Source organism: Nuphar pumila, chromosome 2 (assembly GCF_984573655.1).
Source record: "Nuphar pumila chromosome 2, dmNupPumi1.hap1.1, whole genome shotgun sequence".
Classification (NCBI taxonomy): domain Eukaryota; kingdom Viridiplantae; phylum Streptophyta; class Magnoliopsida; order Nymphaeales; family Nymphaeaceae; genus Nuphar; species Nuphar pumila.
The window spans coordinates 86,416,189-86,442,808 of NC_143250.1; the positions used below are offsets into that span (position 1 = coordinate 86,416,189).

The 26,620-nt window shown below is 35.8% G+C and overlaps 1 protein-coding gene across 1 annotated transcript; it reads right to left on the reverse strand.

The window, feature by feature from the left end:
• Positions 1-870: 870 nt before the first annotated feature.
• On the reverse strand, positions 871-26,620 carry LOC149845938 (uncharacterized). The gene is made up of 3 exons (XM_089997801.1): positions 26,376-26,620; positions 25,381-25,529; positions 871-1,265 (listed from the first exon to the last, which is right to left on the reverse strand). The coding sequence occupies exons 1-3, from the start codon at positions 26,565-26,567 to the stop codon at positions 1,127-1,129; spliced, it is 480 nt and encodes a 159-aa protein (XP_089853927.1). The 5' UTR covers positions 26,568-26,620; the 3' UTR covers positions 871-1,126.

A 26,620-nucleotide genomic window follows, 5' to 3' on the forward strand; every position in this document is an offset into this window, starting at 1 on the left:
TTGTGACTTACAAAAATAAAAATTTTGCAGCTGCGGGGGGCAAGGCATAAAAAAAATACAAACTTATGGAATTATCCATTTGATGGATTTGGTAAATTGTGGGGTATTTTTGGAAACACATCATTTTTGTTGTAAGATCATTTTTCATTATTTTTATTCAGTTTGTTGAGCCTATTTTATGAGCTCAAATGAACTCTTTACATGCCCATCACGAGCCGAGCCACTATCCCATTGTCTCATTTCCCAGCCCTACTTGCAGAGCATATCCTTATCACTGGCTCTTGTTGAAACACTGATTCTAGGTTCTAACATACCTAGTCTTATTGAATCCTTGTAAGAATGGATATCCTAGGCAAGAGAACTTAATAATTCTCATGGGGCATGGTTTGCTTACATAGGAAACTGCAGAATGGTATTAGAGTTCCAATAGATTCTTAGAATTAGATAAACGCAGGCACTTTGGTGTTCACAGTCATCACCTATAGAGACAGGAGTTTGGTTTCTAGGAAATTGCAGGCCTGTGTACCTGACAATTTTTATGACCCAGATTTCTGGGAGCCATAATTCATGAAATTCCCTTTTTGCTAACAACCTCAAAATCAAATTCCAGAAAGACATTCCAATTTGGAGAACTATACATGCCAATTCTGCATACATTAACCAAACAGCTAAGTAGACGCCATATGTGAAAATAATAAACGAATTTAGAAATTTTTATTTTATTTTATGGACCTTAGAACTAAGGCTTCATCGCCTATTCGACAAGTTTCTTATACATCATGCTTATGACTTGAATAAAAATAAAAAATGCAAAGAATATGGTCCAAGAGAAGTTTGGAACAAACATAAGATCACAATAAAAATAACATAAAATACCAATAATCGTGTCATTAGATAAAGGAAAATGTGAAATGTTACAACGACGGATTGTAATACACTCTCCATCTTTTTTCCTCTCTTGTAGTAACAGGGATAACATCCAAGAGAGCACAAATATACCACACGTCAAATTGTTTTCTTCGTCAAGATATGACTTATGTACATGGATTAACAAGCTAACAACTCCATTAAGGAATTATTAGAATATTAAACAGTTTCCCATTTGCCTTTTCTGTAGTCAATCCATTCATTTGTCTCCATTGATTCCAAATAGCCGGACCTTGTGCATATTTGGGAATTTAGCGATGACAAGAATAGCCACAGCGATCGTGTTGAGGAAAAGCCAGGGATTCCGATAATCAGTTGTGTGTGAGGCAATCAGGTACCTATCAGCGAATCAATGGTCAGAAGCAACTAAACAATAATAAACATGTACATTTTTCTTGGATATAAGATTGCCAATCATAGGATTAATAAAAATCAAATGGACAGATCAGCAGAGGACAGAGCATACATTGATTCACCTATACTGGCATTTGGTTTCAAACAACATTCTTTCACTTCCATCCATTCTTCAGAAAATGCTTGGTGAAAATTAATATAAGCAGGAATAAGATTATGACAAAGAAAGGCATTCTGGTATTCTAAAATTCAGGTCTATCATTTTGGTATACTTAAACCACTATCAAATGTTCCAACAATTCGTTATCCTATCGTTCATTTGTGCACACTTGAGATAAATGATAGGCTAATTAAAGAAATCTAATGATAAACACCTAGGTTGGTAGAGAGGAAACAAGTCACAGAGAAGGGACCGCATAAAACAAAGCAAACACTCAAATCAGTAACAAGTGCCTGCAAAAGTATATGCATCTCTCTCTCTCTCCCTCTCTGCCATCACTTCAGCCACTTACGATTAAGTATCCAAAAGATCTTCATAGATATTGAATGCTGCATAGGGTGCTTAGTAGTAATTGATCATGCATAATTTTTATGCATAATATCATACATATTCATGCATGATTGTGCGATAAATGCTTAAAAATGTTTGTTTACTAAGGGTTTCATCAACTCGTAATTTAAGCAAATTGAACCTTTTTGGAGTATTTTGGGGAATCTAATCAAGTTTCTAGAAAATATGTTTAAAAACAGAAGTTGCTTAAAATATTGAAAATTTTACGGACTCTTTTTGAAAGATTTTCTAATAACCTAATTAGAGACTATAAATACTAGTTTTAGAGAAGAGAGGGATGTTTTTTCCCTCTTGAGATCTGTGCCCCCTCCTCTCTCCTTCCTCTTCTTTTTTCATTTTCTCTTCTCAAGCCGGTTTTCTTTCCCGTTCTTTTTTCTCTTCCTTTCTTCTAAACCTCGTCATCGCTGGTTCTTCTTGCCCCCATCATCGGAGAGATTGGAGGTGCATGTGATTGCAATAGAAAAGTCGTTTTTTTTTTCTCAACCCTTCCGTCGAAAGCGACCGTGAGGTACGTTTCTTCTCCCCCATCTCTTTATTTGATTTGCATTTAGGTTAGATTTATTTCAGTTTGTTAAAAGCATAAATAGTAATTTTAGTATAGCATGTAGCGTAAATCGTTTCCTACATGATCGTTCCATCTAGCGTAGAATACAACTTAAGTTGCTGCAATATTTAGTTAGTTGATTTGTAGTTTTCTTTTGCTTTAGTTGTTAGTGGGTTATTGTTTTGTTTAGAACACGCATAGCGTGAAACCATCACTCAGCCATCTAATGGACCTGCGTGTGTTCACATGATTTTTGATCAGGCTGCAGCATGAGACGTTGATCTGTGTGATCTTCTAATCACGCAGTTCTTTCTGATTGATGTGAACATCAAACCACACATCTTTGCATGATTTGTCGATCCCGTATTCAAATCTGCAATCGATTCAATCAAAGTTGATTTGTTGATCCGTGCATAAAAGAAAATCAATATACTTTTGGTTGATCTGCCATCGAATCAATCTGATCAGATTGTCATGATAACACTGATTTATGTGACTTTTAAATCACGCAGATCAGTGTAAATTTCAGATTATGCATTGTTTCATATCCACGAAGATTTGCAGATTTCTGATCAGTTCGGCAAATCACGGTCTGCTGGAACCAGTGTATACCTTCTGTTAAACTAAATTAATTTTTTTGTTGATTCACTGGATTTTCAGCAGGCTGCGTGGTTCACGCAGGTCACACACAAACAGGAACAGCGTACGCTGTTAACGTTTCAGATTGACGCTGATCTCATTTTTTTAGCAAGCGTGTTTTAGTTAGTTAGTTTACTTTAGATTTTGTTAATTAGTTTAGGCAGTCATCGTAGTTAGGTTAGATCTTTATATTCCCTTATGTAATTAGTTAGTCAAGTTGATTTAACATTTTCATTAGATAATATTTTTTTTGTTAGTTAGTTAAAGTTGTTTTATTTTTTTAGTTAGTTTAGATCAGAATTTTGTATATTGCTTCATGTCATTAGTTAGGTAGATCGTTCTAACGTCTTCTTGCAATTAGTTTGTTAAAATAATATTTTTTGTGCTTTTTGTTAGTTAGTTAAGTTTGTTTTGATTTCTTGCAAGTAGTTAGTTAGAATTTTTAGTTTGTTAGATAGTTTCATTAGTTCTCATAGTTTAATTAATTTTTAATTTTAGAAATAACCTTTGTATTTAGAAATCGTGTTCAGCGTTTTTTTTCTTTTGTTCCGTGTTTTTTGTTTTTTGTTTTTTGTTTTGCAAGAAAGTGGTTAAACGTGCGGTGAGCCCTTAAAAGTATCCTTGGAGAGCCCTTTGAGGTCCCCAAACGGTCTCTTCAAAAGGCCCTTCAGAGAGTCCCTCAAGAGGACCCTTCGCAATAAGCAATTGAAGAAACAAGAACTATCAAATAAGGGACTAAAAGCTCGAGCACCAAAGACTTTTTCTTTTATTTTTAGTTTAGGATTTATTTTATTTAATTTATTGGGTCTATAATAAAACCATTAATTATTCTTTGTAAGTCCTCCGCAGATGGCAGCACTCATTCTTTTATTTAGTTAATTAATTTTTATTTTCAAGGCAACAAAAGTAGTTTTGTGTGGGGTACAAAAGTACTTATCCCGTTCCCTTAGTTTGACCCGGACTCCACCACTCATGTGAGCCGGTTTTTATTATTTGATGCACGGTTTGCACAAACATTTTTATTAAAAATATTGTTAAATTGTATCTCTCTTATATATATTTACATATATATATATAAAGAGAGATACATATACATATATACATGATGTATATATGTATGTATATATGTATATGTATATATATATATATATGTAAATATATATGTTTCTCTCTCTTCTTGTAAAACCCGCAAGGGTATTATAGTCATTTCTCTTCTTTTGCGCATATTCATAATTATGAATATGCTGTAATGTTTTTGTACTTTTACTTTTTCTTCTTTTCTTTTTTCTTTTCATTTTATTTTTTCTTTTTCTTGTTTGATTGACTCAAGTCAACTTGGAGGGGGCTCAACACTAGCTGTTGGGCCTCTCCAACGGTTAGAATTCTAACCGTTGGAGGGGCTCCAACAGCTAGTGGAGCCCCTCCAAGGCTCCTTGCTTGCTTATAAATAGGGGAGTTCCCCCTTTGTAAAAACTACTTCTTTGAGCTTTTGTTCTTCATTCTTCTCAATAAAATTCTTTATATTTTGTATGCCTTTGTGCATTTGAGTTTCTTTATTATACCTTCGTGTACATTTGTTCTAAGTGTTCTTGTGCATTTGTGCACATTGGTGGTGTTGTGCTTATCGCACACTTTATCTCCTTTTTTGAGATATTTTCACATGGTATCAAAGCAAGGCTTAAAGGAAAAGAAGATTGTGCATTTTTTTCTCTTCGTTGGAGTACCTCGTAAAGTGTGCCATTAAGTTGTGGTTGTTGGAGTGAAGACTCGGTCCTTCATTCTATATTTTAGAAGCTTTCTACATCAAGAAGGAACTCATTTCGCATTGTGGTACGCATTTATTTCTCTTTGTATCTTCTCTAATGGGCGAAAAGGATTCACACTTCTCTCTTGGCTTCAAATTAAATGGAATGAACTATCATGTATGGGCCGGGAATATGGAGGCCCATATAAAAGGAAAGGGTCTTTGGGGATATGTTTAAGGAACTATTCCCGAACCCGAACCTAAATTTACTATCCTTGAGAGAGGGGAGATCAAGGTTCTTGAGGGAGAAGAAAGAGAAAAGGCTTTTGAAGATTACAATAAAAAGCATGGAGAGTGGGAAATGAAAAAATACAAAATACTCTCATGGTTCTTCTTTTCGATTGAGACCAAAATAAATGCCAGCATTCTAAAGTTCAAAAAGGCATATCAAGTATGGGAATATCTTGAAAGAATGTATACTTCAAGAGATTTGTCCCATAAATACTATCTCCAAAAGAAGACTTTAACTCTTCAATAAGGAGAAATGTCCGTTAGAGAGTATTTTGCCGAGTTATCCACTATTTGGGATGAACTTGCTCTCCAAGAACCTAAATGGAGTGGTGAGGCTATTGAATTGAGGGCCAAACAATTAGAAGATGATCATTTCTTTAACTTTTTAAATGGGCTTAGACCCGAGTTTGAACAAACTAGATCCTCTCTCTTATCTTCTTTTTCTTCTCCTCCATTGGAAGATGTGCTTACCAAATTAAGTGGAGAAGAAACTAGATTGGGAATGAATAAAACCAATCTAAGTGTGTTGGTCGTTCCCCCTAAAGATGAGGATGAGGGTGCTTATGCCGTCTCAAGACCGGGGAATAATGTTAAAACCTATAAACCCCCTCATTTTAACAAAAATCAAGGAGGAAGAGAAAATGGTGGGCATTATGGAAGAAGAGATTATAGTAAGATCATATGCCATTTTTGCAAAGAACCGGGTCACATTAAACCGGTATGCCCTAAATGGAAGAAGATGATGGCTATGTTTACTACTTTCCAATCAACCAAGGAGGAAGGTTCATCAACTTCCAACCATGCTACTTTGTCTCTCAATCAAATCATGGAAGCTCTTCAACCACTCCTCAAGGGATCCGTTTCCGGAGCCGCCATGACCACCTTCTCTCCTCCCGGTAAGTTTCTTTGGCTCTTAGACTCGGGTGCATCCTTTCATATGACTCCAAATGTTTTTGCACTTTCTAAATACTCAAAAAAATTGTCACCCTCTTTTGTCTCTACCGCGGATGGGGCTTCTCTTGAAATAAAAAAAATTGGTGATTTTGAAAGACAAGGTTTTTCTATTCCTAAAGTTAAATGTATACCAAAACTAAATTTAAATTTGTTTTCCGTCTCTCAACTATCGGATCATGGGTGTGATATCAAATTCTCATCAAATAAATGTTGGATACAGGATCGCCGGTCCGGGAAGTTGATTGGGGAAGGCTCTAGGAAGGGAGATCTTTATCTTATAGAATTTCTTCAAATTTCAAAACTCTCTTTTTGTAATATTGCCCAACATAAAGATATAAATGTTTGGCATAAACGCCTTGGGCATCCAAATATTGTCAAGCTTTCTTATTTACATTTTGCTAAAACTTTATGTAAAGACAATTTCAATTGTAATGATTGTATTCTTGGTAAAATGAGAAGCTTACCTTTTGGACAAAGAACTATGTTTTCAACTAAGCCTTTTGAAATTGTGCATTCGGATGTTTGGGGACCGGCACCCGTTGTGTCTAAGGGAGGTTTTTCGTATTATGTTATTTATGTGGATGATTTCTCAAGGTATAGTTGGATATACTTCCTCAAGCATAAACATGAGGTTTTCTCTACTTTTAAGGTTTTTCACATGATAATACAAAATCAATTCAATAGTAAATTACAAATTCTTAGAACCGATTCCGGGGGAGAATATCTCTCAAATTATTTCAAAAGTTATATTGAAAATAATGGGATTGTTCATCAAAGGTCTTGCCCCAAAACTCCTCAACAAAATGGGTCGGCCGAACGAAAACATAGACACATAATTGAAACTACAAGAACTTTGCTCATTTCTCAAAAAATTCCAAAAAGATTTTGGGCCGAAGCGGCTCTTGCATCGGTTTATCTCATAAACCGACTTTCATCCAAAAACTTGAATCAAATATCTCCATATGAAATCTTGTATAAAAAAGAACCCGATTACAATAGGTTAAGAATTTTTTGTTGTAAATGTTTTGTTCTCACCGATAATAATGATAAATTATCTCCCAAAGCTATTCCTTGTGCGTTTTTGGGATATTCGGAAACACAAAAAGGTTTTAGGTGTTATGATATTAAAAATGATAAAACTATATGTTTCAAGAAATGTAACCTTTTTAGAAAACATGAGTGGTTTTGAAGAACACAAAACTCATGAAGATAATGCCGATTACTCTTTTTTGTTTGAACTATTATCTAGAAATGAAGATTTTTTTAGCGATGATGAATTGAATGTGAATGAGGATATAAGTAAAAGTATTCATCAAACCATTCATAATGAAGAAGAAATAATAAATGAACCAATTACCTATACACATAGAGATAAAAGCACTTTTAGAAGTGAAATAGAGAAATATAGTGACCTTAGTGAATCTTCCAACCACTCTCGAAGAACTGAAAGATCTAGGAAAAATCCTTCTAGATTTATATCATATGAGTCTTTTTCTCCAAAGCATAGGGCATATCTTAGTGCCATTCACTCATATCAAGAACCTAGAAATTTTAAGGAAGCTAAGAAAATGATAGAGTGGAGGGATGCCATGGACAACGAACTTCGAGCTCTCAACAAAGTCAAAACTTGGGTTTTTCAATGTCTTCCAAAAGGAAAGAAAACAATAGGATGTAGATGGGTTTTTAAAGTCAAAACCAAGAGTGATGACACTCTCGAAAGATATAAAGCACGTCTTGTCGCAAAAGGATATAGTCAAGAATACGGCATCGATTACGAAGAAACCTTTGCCCCCGTTGCACGAATGGTTACTGTAAGATGTTTGATCACCATTGCATCTATTAAAATATGGAATATTTACCAAATGAATGTTAAAAATGCCTTTCTAAATGGGGACCTTAATGAAGAAGTCTACATGGATGCTCCTCCTGGTATGAACGTACCAAAGGGGAAAGTCCTTCGTTTGCAAAAAGCGCTTTATGGTTTAAAACAAGCCCCTAAGGCTTGGTATGATCGATTTAATGATGTGATGGTTCAAGATGGTTTTACCTCATGCTACACTGACACTGCTCTGTTCGTCAAAAAGTCTAATGCAGGAATTATGATTTTACTGTTGTATGTTGATGATATGTTGATAACAGGTAGTGACATAAAGGGCATCAGAAACATTAAAACCACTTTAAAAGAAAGGTTTGAAATGTCAGACTTGGGGTATCTGACTTACTTTCTTGGTATCGAGGTAGCCTACTCTCATAGAGGCTATTTTTTGTCTCAAACTAAACTTGCTTGTGAGATTCTTGACAGATCAGGTATTTTTGATGATAAAATCTGTGAGACCCCTGAAATTGTGGGATAAAAAATGAAGATCGATGATGGAAAACCTTTGGAGGATCCTACCCCCTACCGGCAACTTGTGGGATCTCTAATGTATCTTAGCATCACAAGGCCGGACATCTCTCATGCCGTGCATACTGCAAGTCAATTTCAGCATGCTCCTACATCCGTTCATATGAGTGTCGTTCTCTGAGTTGTCAGATACATAAAGGGAACTTTAAACAAGGGAGTTTACATTTCCTCATCTTCTGAATTAAATTTAATTGCATATACTGACTCTGATTGGGGAGGTGACCCAAATAATCGTCACTCCACTACAGGCTTTTGCATTTTTTTAGGTGAATCTTTGATCTCATGGAGATGTAAGAAACAACAAAAGGTGTCTCTATCGTCCACCGAAGCAGAATATCGAGTAATGGCTTCTACAACTATGGAGATTGTTTTGATTCATTAGTTGTTGCAAGACATGGGAATTCCAATTCAAGAACCCACAAAGTTGTGTTGTGATAATAAGAGTGCAATCTATATTGCTAAGAATCACACTTTTCATGAGCGGACAAAGCATATTGAGATGGACTGCCATTATGTCAGAGAGGCATATCTACAAAAAGTCATCGACCTTCCTTATGTGACTTCAGAATATCAGTTGGCAGATTTCTTCACCAAAGCGCTTTGCTCTTCAAGATTCAACTTTCTCCTAAGCAAACTTTCGGTCATTGTGCCCTAAGTTTGAGGGAAGGTGTTAAATTGTATCTCTCTTATATATATTTACATATATATATAAAGATAGATACATATACATATATACATCATGTATATATGTATATGTATCTCTCTTTATATATATATGTAAATATATATGTTTCTCTCTCTTCTTGTAAAACCCACAAGGGTATTATAGTCATTTCCCTTCTTTTGCGCATATTCATAATTATGAATATGCTGTAATGTTTTTGTACTTTTACTTTTTCTTCTTTTCTTTTTTCTTTTCATTTTATTTTTTCTTTTTCTTGTTTGATTGACTCAAGTCAACTTGGAGGGGGCTCAACACTAGCTGTTGGGCCTCTCCAACGGCTAGAATTTTAACCGTTGGAGGGGCTCCAACAGGTAGTGGAGCCCCTCCAAGGCTCCTTGCTTGCTTATAAATAGGGGAGTTCCCCCTTTGTAAAAACTACTTCTTTGAGCTTTTGTTCTCCATTCTTCTCAATAAAATTCTTTATATTTTGTATGCCTTTGTGCATTTGAGTTTCTTTATTGTACCTTCGTGTACATTTGTTCTAAGTGTTCTTGTGCATTTGTGCACATTGGTGGTGTTGTGCTTATCGCACACTTTGTCTCCTTTTTTGAGATATTTTCACAAATATATCTCAAAAATATGCTATTAAAAAAGTTGCATAAGTAATTACTAGATTATGGAGTGAATAGGAGAGAGATGCAAAGGGGTAGATACACCCCAAGCACATAGAAAGACCAACATGAATGAATCATCTATATTATCCTTCAGGAATATTTCACAGTGAAGCATCTCAAGCTGCTGCACACAGATTTAGTAGACATGTTACTAAATTCACAAGTCTGCAGTTCAATATTATGAAGATTCCAAAAAAGGAAAATCCCTTTCTAGCTCATGTTATGGATAAAGGAATCCAGAGTTCCAGTTAGAGCATATAGGTGCCTAATGCTTGGTAAATTACCAACATGATGGGAATGCTATAAGACCCAACCTGTGGTGCTCCACAGATAGTGAAAAGCACAAAGGAAAGCCATAGAAATGCCAAGACCTCTGGGAAAGACTGCTAGAATCCATAGGGATCTGCTGAAAACTATTCCAAAGATGATACAGTTTTTTTCTCTTCATATAGTGAAGTTAGGAACAGAAAGTGTATTCACAGGATCAGCATGTTAAGGTAAACGCATGGAGCAACAAAAGAAGATAACATAGAAGACAGCTAAAATTTGTTCCAATAAAAAGAAAAAATATCTAATTCACAGCAGTGACAAGGAAGACTGATGAAATGCAAATAAAATAAATTTAAAAAATAAGAGACCCCTCAAATTTTAAAGGAGACTGGGAAGAATGATCTGAAAGATTGTGAAGTGACCCGGATTGTAGCATTAGATAGGAAGGAATGGAGAAATAAGATTTGTTAGTGCTTGAATCTATGTTACTAAAAAAGCCTTGATGATGATGAACGAATGACAAGTGATCTGAAGGGCAAGGCTTGGAAGAAAACCAAATAGTACACAATAAGTTTGAGGATGTAAAGCCTCCTAGATTGCCAGCAAACAGGAAGAAAGCTGGAGTTGATGCCAGAACACAGGAGCCACATTCAGGGTGGGGACGAGCCAAGCTAAGTATCCTGAACACCTGTTCCAGATCAGCTCAACATTGTTGCTATTAGGGCAAAGATCAATATTCCTTTCTTATTATAGGTGAAGGGGGTAGCAAATATGACATGCTCAAAAAGATGGAGCATATGCTTGCTAAAGAACATTTCATTGATTAATACTTAAGCTTGGTTAATGGCCCTTGTTTTCAGTTTTATAGATTTATACTTGTAAAATGAGAACCAATGCAAATCTAAGGTAAAATCTCATGGGAAATGGGATTCATATCGCTGAGAATCAGGCCCATGTTTGGGAATCGGGTTTCCAACCACTTTGCTTCCCAATTCCTATGAATCGGGATTCCCATTTACTCGTAACACTTCTGGTAACTGTGCTGCCAGTTATATCAACTTGATCATGTGTTACAATGCTGCCAGAACAAATCCATGACATGTGCAACATAAAATACACTAATTTTTATTTTTGACCATGCACTCTGGCTTAACAAATGATAAGAGCGCATTTACCTACATATGGAATTAATCAATACTTGCATAAACTTGTGGCAACAAGACAGTAAATTTGAGTCCTTGAAAGACCATATCACCTATTACTATTACTTGATAGTGTAAAGATGAGTAAGTACTTTCTGCATCTAAGGAGATAATGTTGTTGATCAATGTCAAAATGGATTTGTCCACAAAGAAACTGACAAAATATGGACCACCAGTGTATGCAAGGAAGCAGCCAAAGTGAACAGAAGGCATTACTAGCATTGGTGTAGTGCCAATTCATCATCCAGGTACTCTCTCTCTCTCTCAACAATAATCAGCTCGATACTGGTGGCTTTGTGTGCTTGAGCTCATAGGTAATGGGTTGGCCAGCACACAGGTCAAATGGGTAAATAACTTGAAAAGATTCCCAAGCCCAAGAAAAATCAAGCCTAGGCCTGGGAAACTAGTGGATTTCCAAATGGCCATTAAACCCGAGTAGTGTGGCTGCTGGCTGGCCCAATAAATATTGACAACATAAAATGGCATAAAAAACAAAGAGTAACAGAGATCGCTAAATACTTGCATGTCATAAAGTTATAAATAGCTTCCTTGGTTTACTAGGCTAGTAGGCTTTGTCACATGAGTGATGGCCCTCATAGCATAAGCAAGGTTATTGAAAAAAATATCTATCTATGGGAAAGCATTTCAAAATTTGAACCACAACCTTTTGAAAACGTTTGGAAAATGAGATAAAAAATAGAAGCACATGCGCATGCACAAACATATATTAACATGAACCTAAAAAGGCCCCTCTGTTTTCCTTCACACCAACCTGAGTGTAGAGAAATATAAGTAAGCAAGCTAGCTAAAGCAACCTAGTATTGGAAATATTAAAGCAACTCAAAACATATATTCAAGCTCCTTGAGATTAACACAAGGCAAACTTAAACTTATCCGGAGTGGATCTACACAAGTTTGAGCTACACTTGGCCTTTTTCATCAATAAATCCAAAGGACAGAATTAACACTATATGAGGGAATTAGGGAAAAAAGATATGAACTTCTACACTTGATAGAGAGCAACTTCTTTTCATATGTGGCTACCTGCTAGGATACACTCATACAAGACATACAGCCACACTGTGACATTGGTGGAATTGCACAATGCAGACAAAGACATCCCAGCTACATCACACCGATACTTCACTTGGCATGTGTATCCTGTATCGACACAATACGATACTTGGACACTTCATAGGCACGACGCGACACTTCATGGGCACAGTCAAACCAATTTCACACAGTCAAGATTGTGTCATTAACTTCATTTATTTTCTTTTATGATCATATTTACTTATTTCATATTCACTTGATTTCTTTTTCTTTTAAAATTTGTCGTCAATTACAATACATTTTCATTCAATTTCAATTTACTTTCATTATTTGTTGTACCCAGTTATAGTGATTTAGAATTGTTGTTTTATACACACACATACATACATCTATGTGTGTATACAGCCATATTCCCATGTCCTAATTATTGAAAATTATCAAATCGTACCAAGCAAATCTGCATTGTGTCCCGCTCCTACATCCGTATCCATGTGACAGCATCCCATCCTAGGCAGATCCAACAATATTTTATATATATATATGTATATGGAATAAGATTTGGAGCGGGTTGTGTTGACCCAATAGGACCTCATAGACGGATTCAGCATGTTGCAAATGCTAGAGATCAGCTGTTGGATTGTGTTTTTTCGATGGAAAAACACAATTTTATGAGCCAAGAAAATATCGCACATTGTAGGCTGTTGATTTTTCAAGGCTCAGAAAATTGTGACTACACGTAATCAGACAAACTAAGAGCCCGTTCTCACTAACCTAAATATGTAGCTCACATCTATAAGGTTAGTTGCATGAAAAAATAAAAATGAAAAAAAAACATTTGTAGGTAATGGTGAGTCGGTGACATGACCAAATGTTAACCCTGAGCGAGAGAGAGAGAGAGAGAGAAGGGGTCACTATATGCTTGAGTGCATAGAACTCCATAATGCAGGAAATCAAGATGCACTGTCTTGAAAGGTGTCATTCGACCAATATCTGGCCTTGCTACAACCAAAAACTAGTGGTAGCATGTTATTTCATGTAGATACCATTGGTATGAACGGATGAGTTGTTTGACCCAATTTGTCCAAAATGTGTTATCAGATTCACCAAACCAATAGGATGGGACAGGCAACATCAGCCAGCATCACAAGCAAGGTATGTGAACATATAGAGACACATGTTCATCTATACCATTCCCGTAATATTATCAACAAGGCCTTCTCTTGTAAGAATTTAAAATAAAATATTTTTTCTAAAGAAACACTTGGTAACTTTTAAAAAAATTTATTAAATGTTTTAAATATTTCTGATATATAAAATTATTTTTAAATGAATTTTGTGAAAAAATATAACAATCTTGCAACAACGTCAATGTAAATATATACTAGTGCCCTGATACCATCATAGACTCAATATATCACCATATTTTCCTCTGTTATTGTTTAATAAAACCTTGAAAACATGATAAAATACTGCAACATTTGATAGCTATAAAAATGCACATACATGTTTTACAAAAATATTGCAATATTACATAACAATTAACATTTGATTCTATTTTTGTTTTTGTTTCTTTGATATAATTTTGATTCTTTTATTATTCTATATAAAAGCCCACATATTTAGAATTCCACTAAAAACCATTGACACTAAAGGGCTACATCTGTTGGACACAAACATAGCACTTCAACTTCAATAGGGCTCCCTAACAATGACTCAAAGAGTGAGAGTCTAAAACTCCAAATGGTAGGAACTTAAAAAGCTAACAGATCCCTAGGAACGTTGTCTATTGACTTGAACCTTTAGAAGCACAATTATTGGAAGCAGCTTTGTTAGTATGTCATTCTCTATAATTTATACATTTAATAATTCCTCAATGAGATGCCCTTTCCTGCTAGCCATACCCATGCAATGGAAAGAAAATAAAATGGTGGCTTAGTTATTTAGTTACCAAGGTTAGATATAGGGAACAGGTACCAGTGATTGTCATGGCATATTCTTGTGAAAATGATATACAGGATCCATAAGTGGAGATTCCGGTGAAATAAAAGTTATCCAAAAACAATGGCACAATTGAATTTCTTCTATAAGTTTTGGCTCTTGGCTTAGGGCATAAAAGCCTTAATTGAGATTAGTGTGTTAAACATCACTAATTAAAAATTTACTCAAATATGTGTCAGTATTCATCCCTATGCATTAATAAACTGCAATATATATATATATATATATATATATATATATATATATATATTTATTTAATATTATTATATTTTCTTTTATTATTTTCTTTTTCTATTTTTTTATTTTCTTTTTTAGCATCTAGTTCAATAGAAACTAGATATTTTGATCCAGTCAAGTTCCTGTTGGAACTTGACTGTGCAAGTAGCTGTTGGACTGTAGTCCAACAGCTATAATAAATGCTGTTGGACTATAGTCCAACAGCTATAATAATAAATGCTGTTGGACCAACAGCTATAATAATAAATGCTGTTGGACTGTAGTCCAACAGCTATATTAAGAGACGTTGGAATCCAACGTCTCTTTTTGGAGAGCTCAAAATGAGCTCTCCTCTCTCTCCCATTTTTTTGTATATATAGGGGTGAACCCCTTCAATGTAAATAACCATGCTTCTTAAGCATTTTGTTCATGAATAAAGTATTATTTATTTTTCAAGTGTTCTTTCCTTTATACCCTTTCAAGGGTCATGCTTGTAGTGTCTCCAATAGACACTTGTTTGTGAGTTATTTGTGCATTTGTTGAAGACCACCATTTCATTACATGGTATCAGAGCTACGAAATCCTTAGATCTTGAAGTGCTTCCGCCTCGATTTCCGTGCCACATTTACAAAAGGTGTTTCATCACCTTGTTCTTGGCTCAAGAAGATTTGTTTGAAGAAAGGCGAACTTGTGCTACAAAAAAAAAAATTGGTTTTGTATCCTCTCTTATTCCTTTGTCTACTCTTTTTCTTTTCTTTTTATTTTTCTCTCTCTCTCCTCCTATTTATTCCTCTCTTACCCTTGTAAAAGATGGATGACAATGATAAGATCACCATCATTCCTATGAAGCTAAATGATACTAACTATGTAATGTGGGCTTCGATTATGAAGCACCACATTTGGGGAAAAGGTTTATGGGGTATAGTGGATGGTTCCGATTTGGAACCTAAACTATCTCTTACCAAGAAAGAGGGTGATAAAGAGGTTCCTCTAATGGAAGAAGAGAAGAGTAAGGCGTTAGCCACTTATGAAAAGAAATGGAAAGAATGGAGGATAGGGCATGCAAAAATTATGTCATGGCTCATCAATAGCATAGACATTAAAAAATGCTCTAGTCTAGCTAAGTTTGAGCATGCCGATAAGGCTTGGGAATACCTCAAAAACATGTATTCCCTTAAAGATATTGCACATGTATGCAATTTACAAGATAAAGTTCGGACAATGACTCAAAAAGATAAAACTATTCGAGAATATTATAATGAGTTGTCCGAACTTTGGGAAGAGTTGGCTCTTCTTGAGCCCAAATGGCATTGTGCCGAAGACATCGAGCTTCGCCAAAAGCAACTCGATATGGAACATTTCTATCAATTTGTGAATGGTCTAAGGCCGGAGTTTGAATCCACCAAATCGGCCCTTTTACATCGTGGAAAAATCCCTTCTATTGTTGATACTATAGAAGAGCTCACTATGGAGGAAAATAGACTTAGAAAAAGTACTCCAAAAGTTGATGATGACTCCGTTTTAGCTGTATCTAGACCGGGGAATCATACTCGTACTTACAAGCCGCCTCATTTTGGAGGGCAAAACAACGACTTTGATAAAAGAAAAGTTATTTGTCATCATTGTCATGAACCGGGGCACTATAGGCCTCAATGTCCAAAGTTAAAAAGAAGAGAAGAAAAAAGAGTTGCATCTGTTGAATCTGAGTCAAAAGATCAAGATGTACCTGTGTCTATGGCTCAACTGATGGAAATCCTTCAACCTCTTCTCAAAGGGGTATCCTCCTCAACCGAAGCCTCAACTGGAGCGGCAGTTGCATCTTTCTCCGGTCCAGGTAACTTTCCTTGGCTTTTAGATTCTGGTGCTTCTTTTCATATGACCCCAAATGTTAATAGTCTATTCGAATGTCTTAAAAATGACTCAAGTGTGTCAAAGGTTTTTACAGCCGATGGCACATCTCTCGAAGTAAAAGGAATAGGATGTTTTGAAAATCTTCAAAAATCCAAAAGATTTTTTATCCCAGAAGTTAGATATATCCCTAAACTTAATTTGAATCTCTTATCTGTCTCGCAAATATCTTATTATGGATGTAATATCTCCTTCTCTTCTCATGGTTGTTGGGTACAGGATCGCCAGTCAGGGAAGCTGATTGGGGAAGGCCATAGAGAAGGAGGACTTTATTACATGGACTTTTTGGAATTACCCAAGAATGCATTTTGTTATAATATTCAGAAATTAGAATTGGATTTATGGCACAAAAGGCTTGGTCATCCTCATATGTCTAAAATTCAATATTTTCCAAGTTTGGAAAAATTTTGTAATTCTGAAAATTTTTCTTGTAAAGACTGCATTCTTGGCAAAATGAAAAGGTTACCATTTCTTAGTAGAACTTTTGTTTCCTCACGACCACTTGAGTTAATACATTCGGATGTTTGGGGCCCCGCACCAGTTATTTCCAAAGGTGGTTATACATATTATGTCATTTTTGTTGATGACTTTTCTAGACATACTTGGATTTATTTTCTTAAACATAAATCTGATGTCTTTGCTAACTTTCAAATATTTCATAAAATGGTTAAAAATAAGTTTCAAAATGATATTTCTGTTTTTCGCACTGATTCAGGGGGAGAATTTATGTCCAACGAATTCAAAGACTATCTCAATTTACATGGTATTACACATCAAAGATCATGTCCACACACTCCACAACAGAATGGCCTAGCCGAACGCAAACATCGGCACATTATGGAAACTACTAGGACATTGCTAATTGCAAATCAAGTTCCAAAAAGTTTTTGGGCTGAAGCGGTCCTAACTGCCACCTACCTCATTAATAGGATGCCATCTTCCTCATTAAAGAATACAACTCCAATAGAAAAGCTTGTTAATTTAACTCCAGATTATTCTAGATTAAGAGTCTTTGGATGCAAATGTTTTGTTTTCACCAACAGAAATGATAAACTCTCTCCTCGTGCAATCCCATGTGCCTTTTTAGGATATGCTGATAATCAAAAAGACTACAGGTGTTTCGATTTTCAAAATGACAAATTATATGTGTCAAGAAATGTATCTTTTTTGGAAAAAGAAAGCTTCTTTGAATTTGAAAAATCCAAGGATGTCACTGAATACTCGTTTTTAATTGATCCAACTTCAAAATCCAATGAATGTGATGTTGGATGTGACCTTGACAATGATCAAAGTCCTATTGTTGTTGAAAATGATGATAATGAAGAGCAAATCCATAGGGATGTTAGTCTACAATATTCAAGACGTAGAGAGCAAAATCTTCCATGTGCATTACAAAAATACTCTGAAGTCTCACCTAGAAGAACGTCTAGAATCTCTAAACCTCCAGAAAAATTTGTGTCTTATGAATCTTTTTCACCCACGTATAGGGCCGCCATTACATTAATACAATCATATGTTGAACCATCATTCTATTCTCAAGCAAAAAATCATATAGAATGGATAAAAGCCATGAAAATAGAATTGGATGCACTAGAAAAGGCCAATACTTGGACGATACAAGATATTCCTCCGGGTAAGAAACCTATAGGTTGTAGGTGGGTATACAAAGTCAAAACCAAAAGTGATGGGACCCTGGAAAGATATAAGGCCCGTTTAGTAGCAAAAGGATATGCCCAAGAGTATGGCATCGATTATGAAGAAACATTTGCTCCTGTGGCCCGTATGACCACTGTTAGAACTTTAATAGCCTTGGCCTCCATTAGAACATGGCCTATCTTTCAATTAGATGTCAAAAATGCTTTCCTGAATGGGAATCTCGTTGAAGAAGTATACATGGAAGCCCCACCTGGTATTAGTATCCCTAAGGGTAAAGCTCTTCGTCTAGAAAAAGCTCTTTATGGTCTTAAACATGCTCCAAAAGCCTGGTATGACCGATTTAGTCATGTTATGCTTGATATTGGTTTTCAACCTTGTTTAACTGACACTGCTTTGTTTGTTAAGAAATCTGATGCAGGCATCATTATTCTTCTTCTCTATGTGGACGATATGATCATCACCGGAGGCGACAAACAGGGAGTTGCGAATATCAAATCTCTTCTTAAAACTCACTTTGAAATGACTGACTTAGGTTTATTAAGATATTTTTTAGGCATTGAAGTTGCTTATTCCCCTCGGGGGTATTTGATATCTCAATCTAAATTTGCTCTTGATATCGTTTCCAGGTCTGGAATTACAAATGATAAGAAAGTAGACACTCCAGAAGTTGTCAATGTTAAAATGAAAATTGATGATGGAGAACTTCTTGATGATCCTACTCCTTATAGACAACTTGTTGGAGCTCTTTCTTATCTTTCCATTACTAGGCCAGATATAACTCATGCGGTTCATACAGTCAGTCAGTTTCAGCATGCTCCCACCTCCGTGCACATGGGAGCGATTTTGCGTATTATTAGATACTTAAAATCCTCTCTTTCACGAGGACTCTTCTTGTCTGCTTCATCTTCATTAAATTTAATTGCATATACTGATGCTGACTGGGGAGGTGATCCCAATAATAGACACTCAACTACTGGTTTTTGTGTGTTCCTAGGTGAAACCTTAATTTCGTGGAGATGCAAGAAGCAGCAGAAAGTCTCTCTTTCCTCCACCGAAGCTGAATACAGAGCCATGGCAACCACCACTATGGAGGTTGTTTGGCTCAGACGATTGCTAGCGGATATGGGAGCTAAAGCAACGCAAGCTTCAAAGATGTGTTGTGACAACAAAAGTGCGATCTACATTGCAAGCAACCGGACATTCCATGAGCGCACTAAACACATTGAGATGGACTGTCACTATGTCAGAGAGGAATACTTACATGGAACCATTGATCTGCCATATGTTACATCAGAATATCAATTAGCAGACTTCTTCACCAAGCCTCTCGCTGCTCCCAGATTTCACTTTCTCTTAGACAAACTTTCGCTCATTGTACCGTAAGTTTGAAGGGGAGTGTTAAAATGTAAAGTGCAATATATATATATATATATATATATATTATTTAATATTATTATATTTTCTTTTATTATTTTCTTTTTCTATTTTTTTATTTTCTTTTTTAGCATCTAGTTCAATAGAAACTAGATATTTTGATCCAGTCAAGTTCCTGTTGGAACTTGACTGTGCAAGTAGCTGTTGGACTGTAGTCCAACAGCTATAATAATAAATGTTGTTGGACTATAGTCCAACAGCTATAATAATAAATGTTGTTGGACTGTAGTCCAACAGCTATATTAAGAGACGTTGGAATCCAACGTCTCTTTTTGGAGAGCTCAAAATGAGCTCTCCTCTCTCTCCCATTTTTTTGTATATATAGGGGTGAACCCCTTCAATGTAAATAACCATGCTTCTTAAGCATTTTGTTCATGAATAAAGTATTATTTATTTTTCAAGTGTTCTTCCCTTTATACCCTTTCAAGGGTCATGCTTGTAGTGTCTCCAATAGACACTTGTTTGTGAGTTATTTGTGCATTTGTTGAAGACCACCATTTCATTACAATTCTTGTCATAAAAAAATCAGTACCCCACACAACGTGTTTAAAATATTTGTCCATGCATGACCACAAATTATAGATTTTTTTTATTTCTAAGAAGCATTAAAGTTGATTGCAAGGTTGTAAATACTGTATTGTTACCTGTATCGGTCGGGCCCATAGTAACACCGTATCATATCATAAATTTTTAATAAAATTTTCCAAAAAATACAAAAAAATCAATAAAATCAGAAAGAAATAGCAAAAATTCTAAAAAAAATTATATCACATGAAACAATGATGAATTGCACAAAATACAACCATAAGATCACATATGAAGTATTTATGTCTCTATGAGCCGCATAAGACATCATCAAACACCAACTAATATAAAATTATAGATAATATTGCATGCATATCTCACAAGAACAATGCAAAATATTAAATATCTTACAATTAAGAATGTCACAAAACTCATACTTTCATATTACATAAACAAAAAAAAAACCAAGTTTATGAACAATTAAGTGTTAAATAATCATTTTTTTTAAACATATTACATAAAACCTCAATAATCATAATCATCTTCTTCATCATCATTATCTTCTTCTTATCCTCTTCCTTCGACAGCCACATTGTCTCCAAGATACGTGGGGTCTTCATCATCTACCTCTTGTGCTCATTCCACGTTAATACATTGAATGTCCTCTTCATTCAAAAGAGTCTATGCTTCTTCAACCCATGCATCCAATTCATCAAAATGTTCCAAACTGATAGGATCAAACTACTCTTTGTGCCTCTTTCATGATAACTTTTTGATTTACCTAAAAAGACATTAAAAAATTAAACTTAGTTGGGTTTTGAATGATATAAAAAAACTTTAAATAAACACATAAAAATGACAAATAAACTTTGGAATTTTATATACCTCTGCCTCAGTAGTAATTTGTAGCGAATGTAGACGAGGCCATTGAGCCTTTTGTGCTTCAATCTATTTCTTCTTTTGGGGATTTGCTCAAAGATACTCTAGTTTCTCTTGCAACCACTTGCAGTACATGTTTGGCTAAGAATGTGAATGAAAAAAGCTCTCAAATTTAAAACATCACTTCTAAACCTGCCCCACCACATGTCTACAAAAAATAAGAAAATGAGAAATCAATAAGATAATAATAGATATACAATTATACAAAATATCATAACTAAATAATAATATGAAATAAAAAAAATAAATTATCGAGGCGCATCGTGACACTATTTTGCACTGCTGCAGGTCTCCCCATATCATACAATGCATTATCATAAGTTTTCATTTCCTTATGAATTTGATCTTGAATGCTATAATCAAGGTTTAACCTTTCAATGCAAACCAAAAGTCCATTGTTGACTTCCCTGCTCATTTTAAACGTAGCGAAGTATCTAAATGCAGGATTTAAATAATAAGTTGCAGCATAAAAAGGTTGATGAAGTTGCTTAGTTCACCTATAATCAATGATGTTTCATATAGTATGTATATTTTTTTCCCTTCAAATTATCTTTAATGGTCTCTTTTGCCTTACCTATGGCCTCATAGAGATAACCCATATCTAGTATGTCAATCGAAGCGCCTTCACTAAAGGTATAGTTATTCTCAACAACCTCATGCATGAATCCAATAATTTACTTTTGAATACAATATCTACAATTTCTTTAGGCTTTCTTTTTTGTGAATGGAGATGCATTTCACTCATACGATGAAAACATTTTTTTAGTGTAACTTTATTCTTTACTAGACTTTACACTCTGAAAAAAATTATAGCAAATTTAGTAATTTTACTATGAATCAACTCAACACCGCTAATGTACTTTCTCATTAGGCTCAAAACTCATCCATGATTGTAAATAAATTTAGTAATTTTTTGGAAGCATTCAACTGTCTATTGTACCTCATCCATGCTATCGATATTCTCAAGCATGAGGTCTATGCAGTGGGCAGCACACTAGGCTCAAAAGAATGACCCAAAATTTTCTGCCAATTCTTTACCTGATGCCCTATAATTTGTTGCATTATTAGTAATAAATTGCATAATATTTTGAAGTTCAACCCCTTGCACAACCTGATCAAAAACTCTGAGCAATATATCTGGTGTCTTGGGCGCATCTGACAGATTAATTGACTTCAAAAACATAGTTCCTTTAGGACAATAGACAAGAAAATTTATCAAATTCTTGACTTTTTGTCTGTCCACTCATCTGCCATTATGCTACACCCAATTTCTCTTCATGATTGTTTCATCTCATCATAATATACCTTCACTTCTTTCATATTAGCATCTAAAACTTTTTCTCTCAAAGCATGACATGAAGGCATTTTATATCCAGACTTGATACTGGTTATAACATCTGTCATGACCTGAAAATGAAAGAAATTTGCCGCATTGAAAAAAATGCAGGCATCATAAAACCATCTCCCAACTGTGACATCCACCTGCTCGACAAAATGTTGAGGAGTCATAGCATTACGAATATCAAGCTATGCGTTAGGGGCAATTCTAGGAAGAAAAAACCTTCTAATAGAGCCTCTAGTTCTACCTCCCCTCGAAGAACTCCCTTCTCCTCCTCATCTTCTTTTTGTGCACGCAACAGTACTACTACTGACACCGGTCACACCTTTTCCCTTCGATGTTGAACTTCTTACTTTTGATCCTATGCTATGGGTTGTAGGATCAGAACTAGGATCTCATCTTCGTAATACACATCCTCATATGGCTCAACATACCTCATTTTTGCCTCATTCATCTCTCTTTCTTATCTTTTTCCTCTTAGATCATCAAGTAATTGTTAGCATTGTCATTTCACAGCATCCGCAATTTTCTCGACATGCATGCTTGCACATTATGATGTGTCCCAACTAAATGATGCTTCAACGGAGAGATACCACTCGAAAAAGAAATTTGGCAATAGTTGCACTTAATTTTTAATCAGTTTTAACTCATTACTTGAGGTACCCATTGCCATGTCGGATCCTCTGATATCATCTTCCCCCAAAAAAACTTGATAAGAAGCAAAAAATAGGGATTTTTTACCTTAACCCACTTCCTTGAGTGAAAAAATGGTGAAAATGCACTCTTACTTGAGAAAATCGCAAAAGCCCTCTCCCTTGCGTACCAATTGGCCCCCAAATCGATCCAACGACTCCTAGGGTGTGTGGGTTCCCTTCTAACAACCTCTAGAGAAATGTAGAAGTCAGCCCTCAAGAGGACTTTAAAACCCAAAACATAAAAATCGAGTTTCGGGTCATTTTTAAGTGCGCCAGACCTATATTGTACGATATGCCATGTATCGTACGATATGACCCGATATAGGGTTGTATCATACGATACACATGATATGGGTACATACACACTCGTAACGCAATACGAGTGTATCATATTGCAAAACCCAAAAGTAACGATACGTATTGTATCATATTGTATGATACAGTACGATACTTACAACACATGTTGATTGTATTCCAGAGTTATTTCAGTGATAAATAATTTACTTGACTTAACATTTGTGCATATTTTCAAACTAAAAGTTATTTAACTTAGGCTCTGTTTGGGAGCTGGAGATGTGAAGGGAGATGTGGAGTTAATAAATACTACCTACTCCATTTACCATCATTGATGTTGGGAAGCCAGGTTTTGGAAGATGAAAAGGGTGATGGGAGTGGAGATGGGCCTTTTTTAACTACATCCTTGTGAGGATGTAGTTGACAACAACAATCACATCATTCATTTTCTTCTCCATTCCCATCACCTCTCTCGTCTCCTCTCCAACACCAGCAGCCAAAGAGAGCCTTAGTTAATTGGTCATTAGATGCTTGATTAAAAAGAGTATTTGGTAGTTATATATGTAAATTCTTAGTTTACACAATTAGATTTCGCATGCTGACAAAGAATAATTTATATAGTAAAATAATGGTGGCTCACCATCTTGGTCTACAGTCCATCAAGAACTGTGCGCTACAAATAAGAAAATATTACAGGCGATGGATGCAGCAACCTCCTTAAATACCAAGTGGCCTAATACCTATCAACAATCTGATTTTGGTCACACCTGTACCTATAGGGAGAGAGTAATATCCTATAGAGAGCCCTCTCGTAGATCATATTTTGAACAAACTGAATCTGTGGGTTGGGAATGAAAGTTCAGCACATCCAAAAACTAATGAGCTGAGTGATTTCTAGTGGGTGGAAGAAACAAACTCCAGAACAAAGGAGCGGTTAAAGGGGGGGGAATGAATCACCTTATTTTCTGATTTATGTAATTGGTAGATCCTACAGTTAATTTCATCACTACGCAAGGAAAATTTTCAGTGGAAAGGTAGCAAAGTCATAGGTTTTGACAGCAAACATTCATGAATGAGGTTATAACCATAGATTGGTAGAAAGCCATTAAATTTCTATACTACTTGCACATCCAAAAATGATCAAAGGAACAATCATTGACAGCAATAATGATGACTGATCATTTCTTAGCTGACATGTATACATCACATAAAGTTGATAATAAAGCTCTATTACCTCAGTAGATACATAAAACACATGTTTTGCATGGAAGCCAGGTGAAAAATGCAAGTTGCAGAGCTGCATGTTTACTGGTTAAGAAATATGTTAATGATACACATAATGATGTTAAGTTAGATTAGAAAAGAATGAAAAATTTAGACATTTGAAGTCAAACTTCTTTTTTTTCTTTTGAAAGGCAAGCTGGGGTTAGGCAGACCCCTACCAGTTATACAACTATACCATTGGGTTTTGAACCTGCAACGTCCCAACACAAGGTGATGTGCACTAGCTGCTTCTACCAGACAAGTGGAGCCCCCATTGGTAGAAGTCAAACTTCCTTGATATATTATTATTTCACTGATTGTTAAAAAGGAAAACAATGGTTGTCTATCATAATTGACATTAGTATTTCTAATTTTATACACAACGACCATGATGGCAGCAACATAACTCCCAGTTCTATGCATATGCTTATTTCCCTACTCATTATGATAGCATATAGCATACTTTGAGTACTTTCAGACATTGGGGTTCCTGGTGAAGATTGAGATTCATGATAAATTAGTTTCCTCTGAACTAGCAGTCATGGACTGAGATAAACATATTGCTTACCAAGAAAAAGGTCGGTGCATGAGTTACACTTTTAGAGGGTGACCATTTGTCCATTTATATATTACCAACAACATATGCAAAAGAAATCAGAAACAAAGAAATTGCACTAATATCTCTATCTAATTCGGGAATGTACTTGGCACAGTACGCAAAAATCCTAGAATCCACTGTATAAATCAATGGCAGAAGAACCTCGAAAGGAAGTGCAGCAATTTCTGCATCAAGCACGCATAGCATGAGAGAAGAAAACTTACAGCACAACCGGCACAACAGTCAGAAACTTCCTGTTGCGAGTGAGCTGTTTCCCGTTATCAATCTGCTCCCACCATGTCAAGGTGTTATACATGCCCTGGTCTTCAGCAAACGGCGTGCCCTTCTTCCAATGGAAGAATTGATAAGTGACCTAATGGAAGAGCCAGAGATCTCATCAAGCCATGGAAAAGAAACCACATGTTCCGAAACCAAGAACTGATCCACTGAATATACTTGATAAATACATATGAGATACACGGATGAATTTCATCTATGCGAATGCAGGAACTCAAACCAACCAGGAAATTATCACATCAGACAGAAAAAAATCCACATCAAAGGATTAACACCTCCGAGAATATATGTAGAGCATGTAAACATAAACATCAAACTACCAGATTCCATGCAACAAGATGCGCCACAGCACTAATTCAATAAAACAACGGATCGCACCAAAGCCTCGAGAATTCATTAAGAAAAAAACTTCTCGATTTGTTTGAATCTCATGACGGCAATTGCTAAGGCAATCTCCTAACGACAATTTCTCCGAAAACTAGAGATTAGAGAACGCAAATGCATTAAAAAAATGTTGTTTCATATTCAATAATTAACTACAACAGCTGTTCATGACGCAAAACAAGTGTGCTTTTCGCCCCGAGAAAAGTAAAACGAGCAATTGGACAAAAATTCGAGAAAAATTCAAAACCAGAAACCCGTACACTCAGAGAGATCTGCGATCATAACCTGAAATCTCGAAATCAACAATAAAAAATCAATACAAGATTCCCAACCTAACCGAGCCGGTCTCGTTCCATGGTCAAAATCCCACAAATCCTCGAGAGAAAAGAAACGATTGCACGATCAACTGACAGTTGCATCTAAAAAAGAAACCCTAGGGCGAAAGCCGAGAACCGGAAACGAAAATCCCTAAAATGAAAGACGAAGAAGAAGCGTCGAATTGTGAAGAAGGAGAGGGGGATCGATCGGGGGCGCTTACGAGGAAATGGGAGAGGTTGACGATGGTCCAGGCCATGCCGGGGGAGCAGCCGAAGATGGAGAGGACGATGAGCCAAGAGAAGAAGAGGATGAGGATGTAGATGGTCCAGACGCCCGGGTACATGAACCACTCGGTATTCTTGTTCAGATCGGTAGGCTGCACCGCTTGCACGTACAGATTCCCCATTGTCATCGATCAATCAATCCAACCCCTCTCTCCCTTCCTCTTCTTCTTCTTCTTCTTCT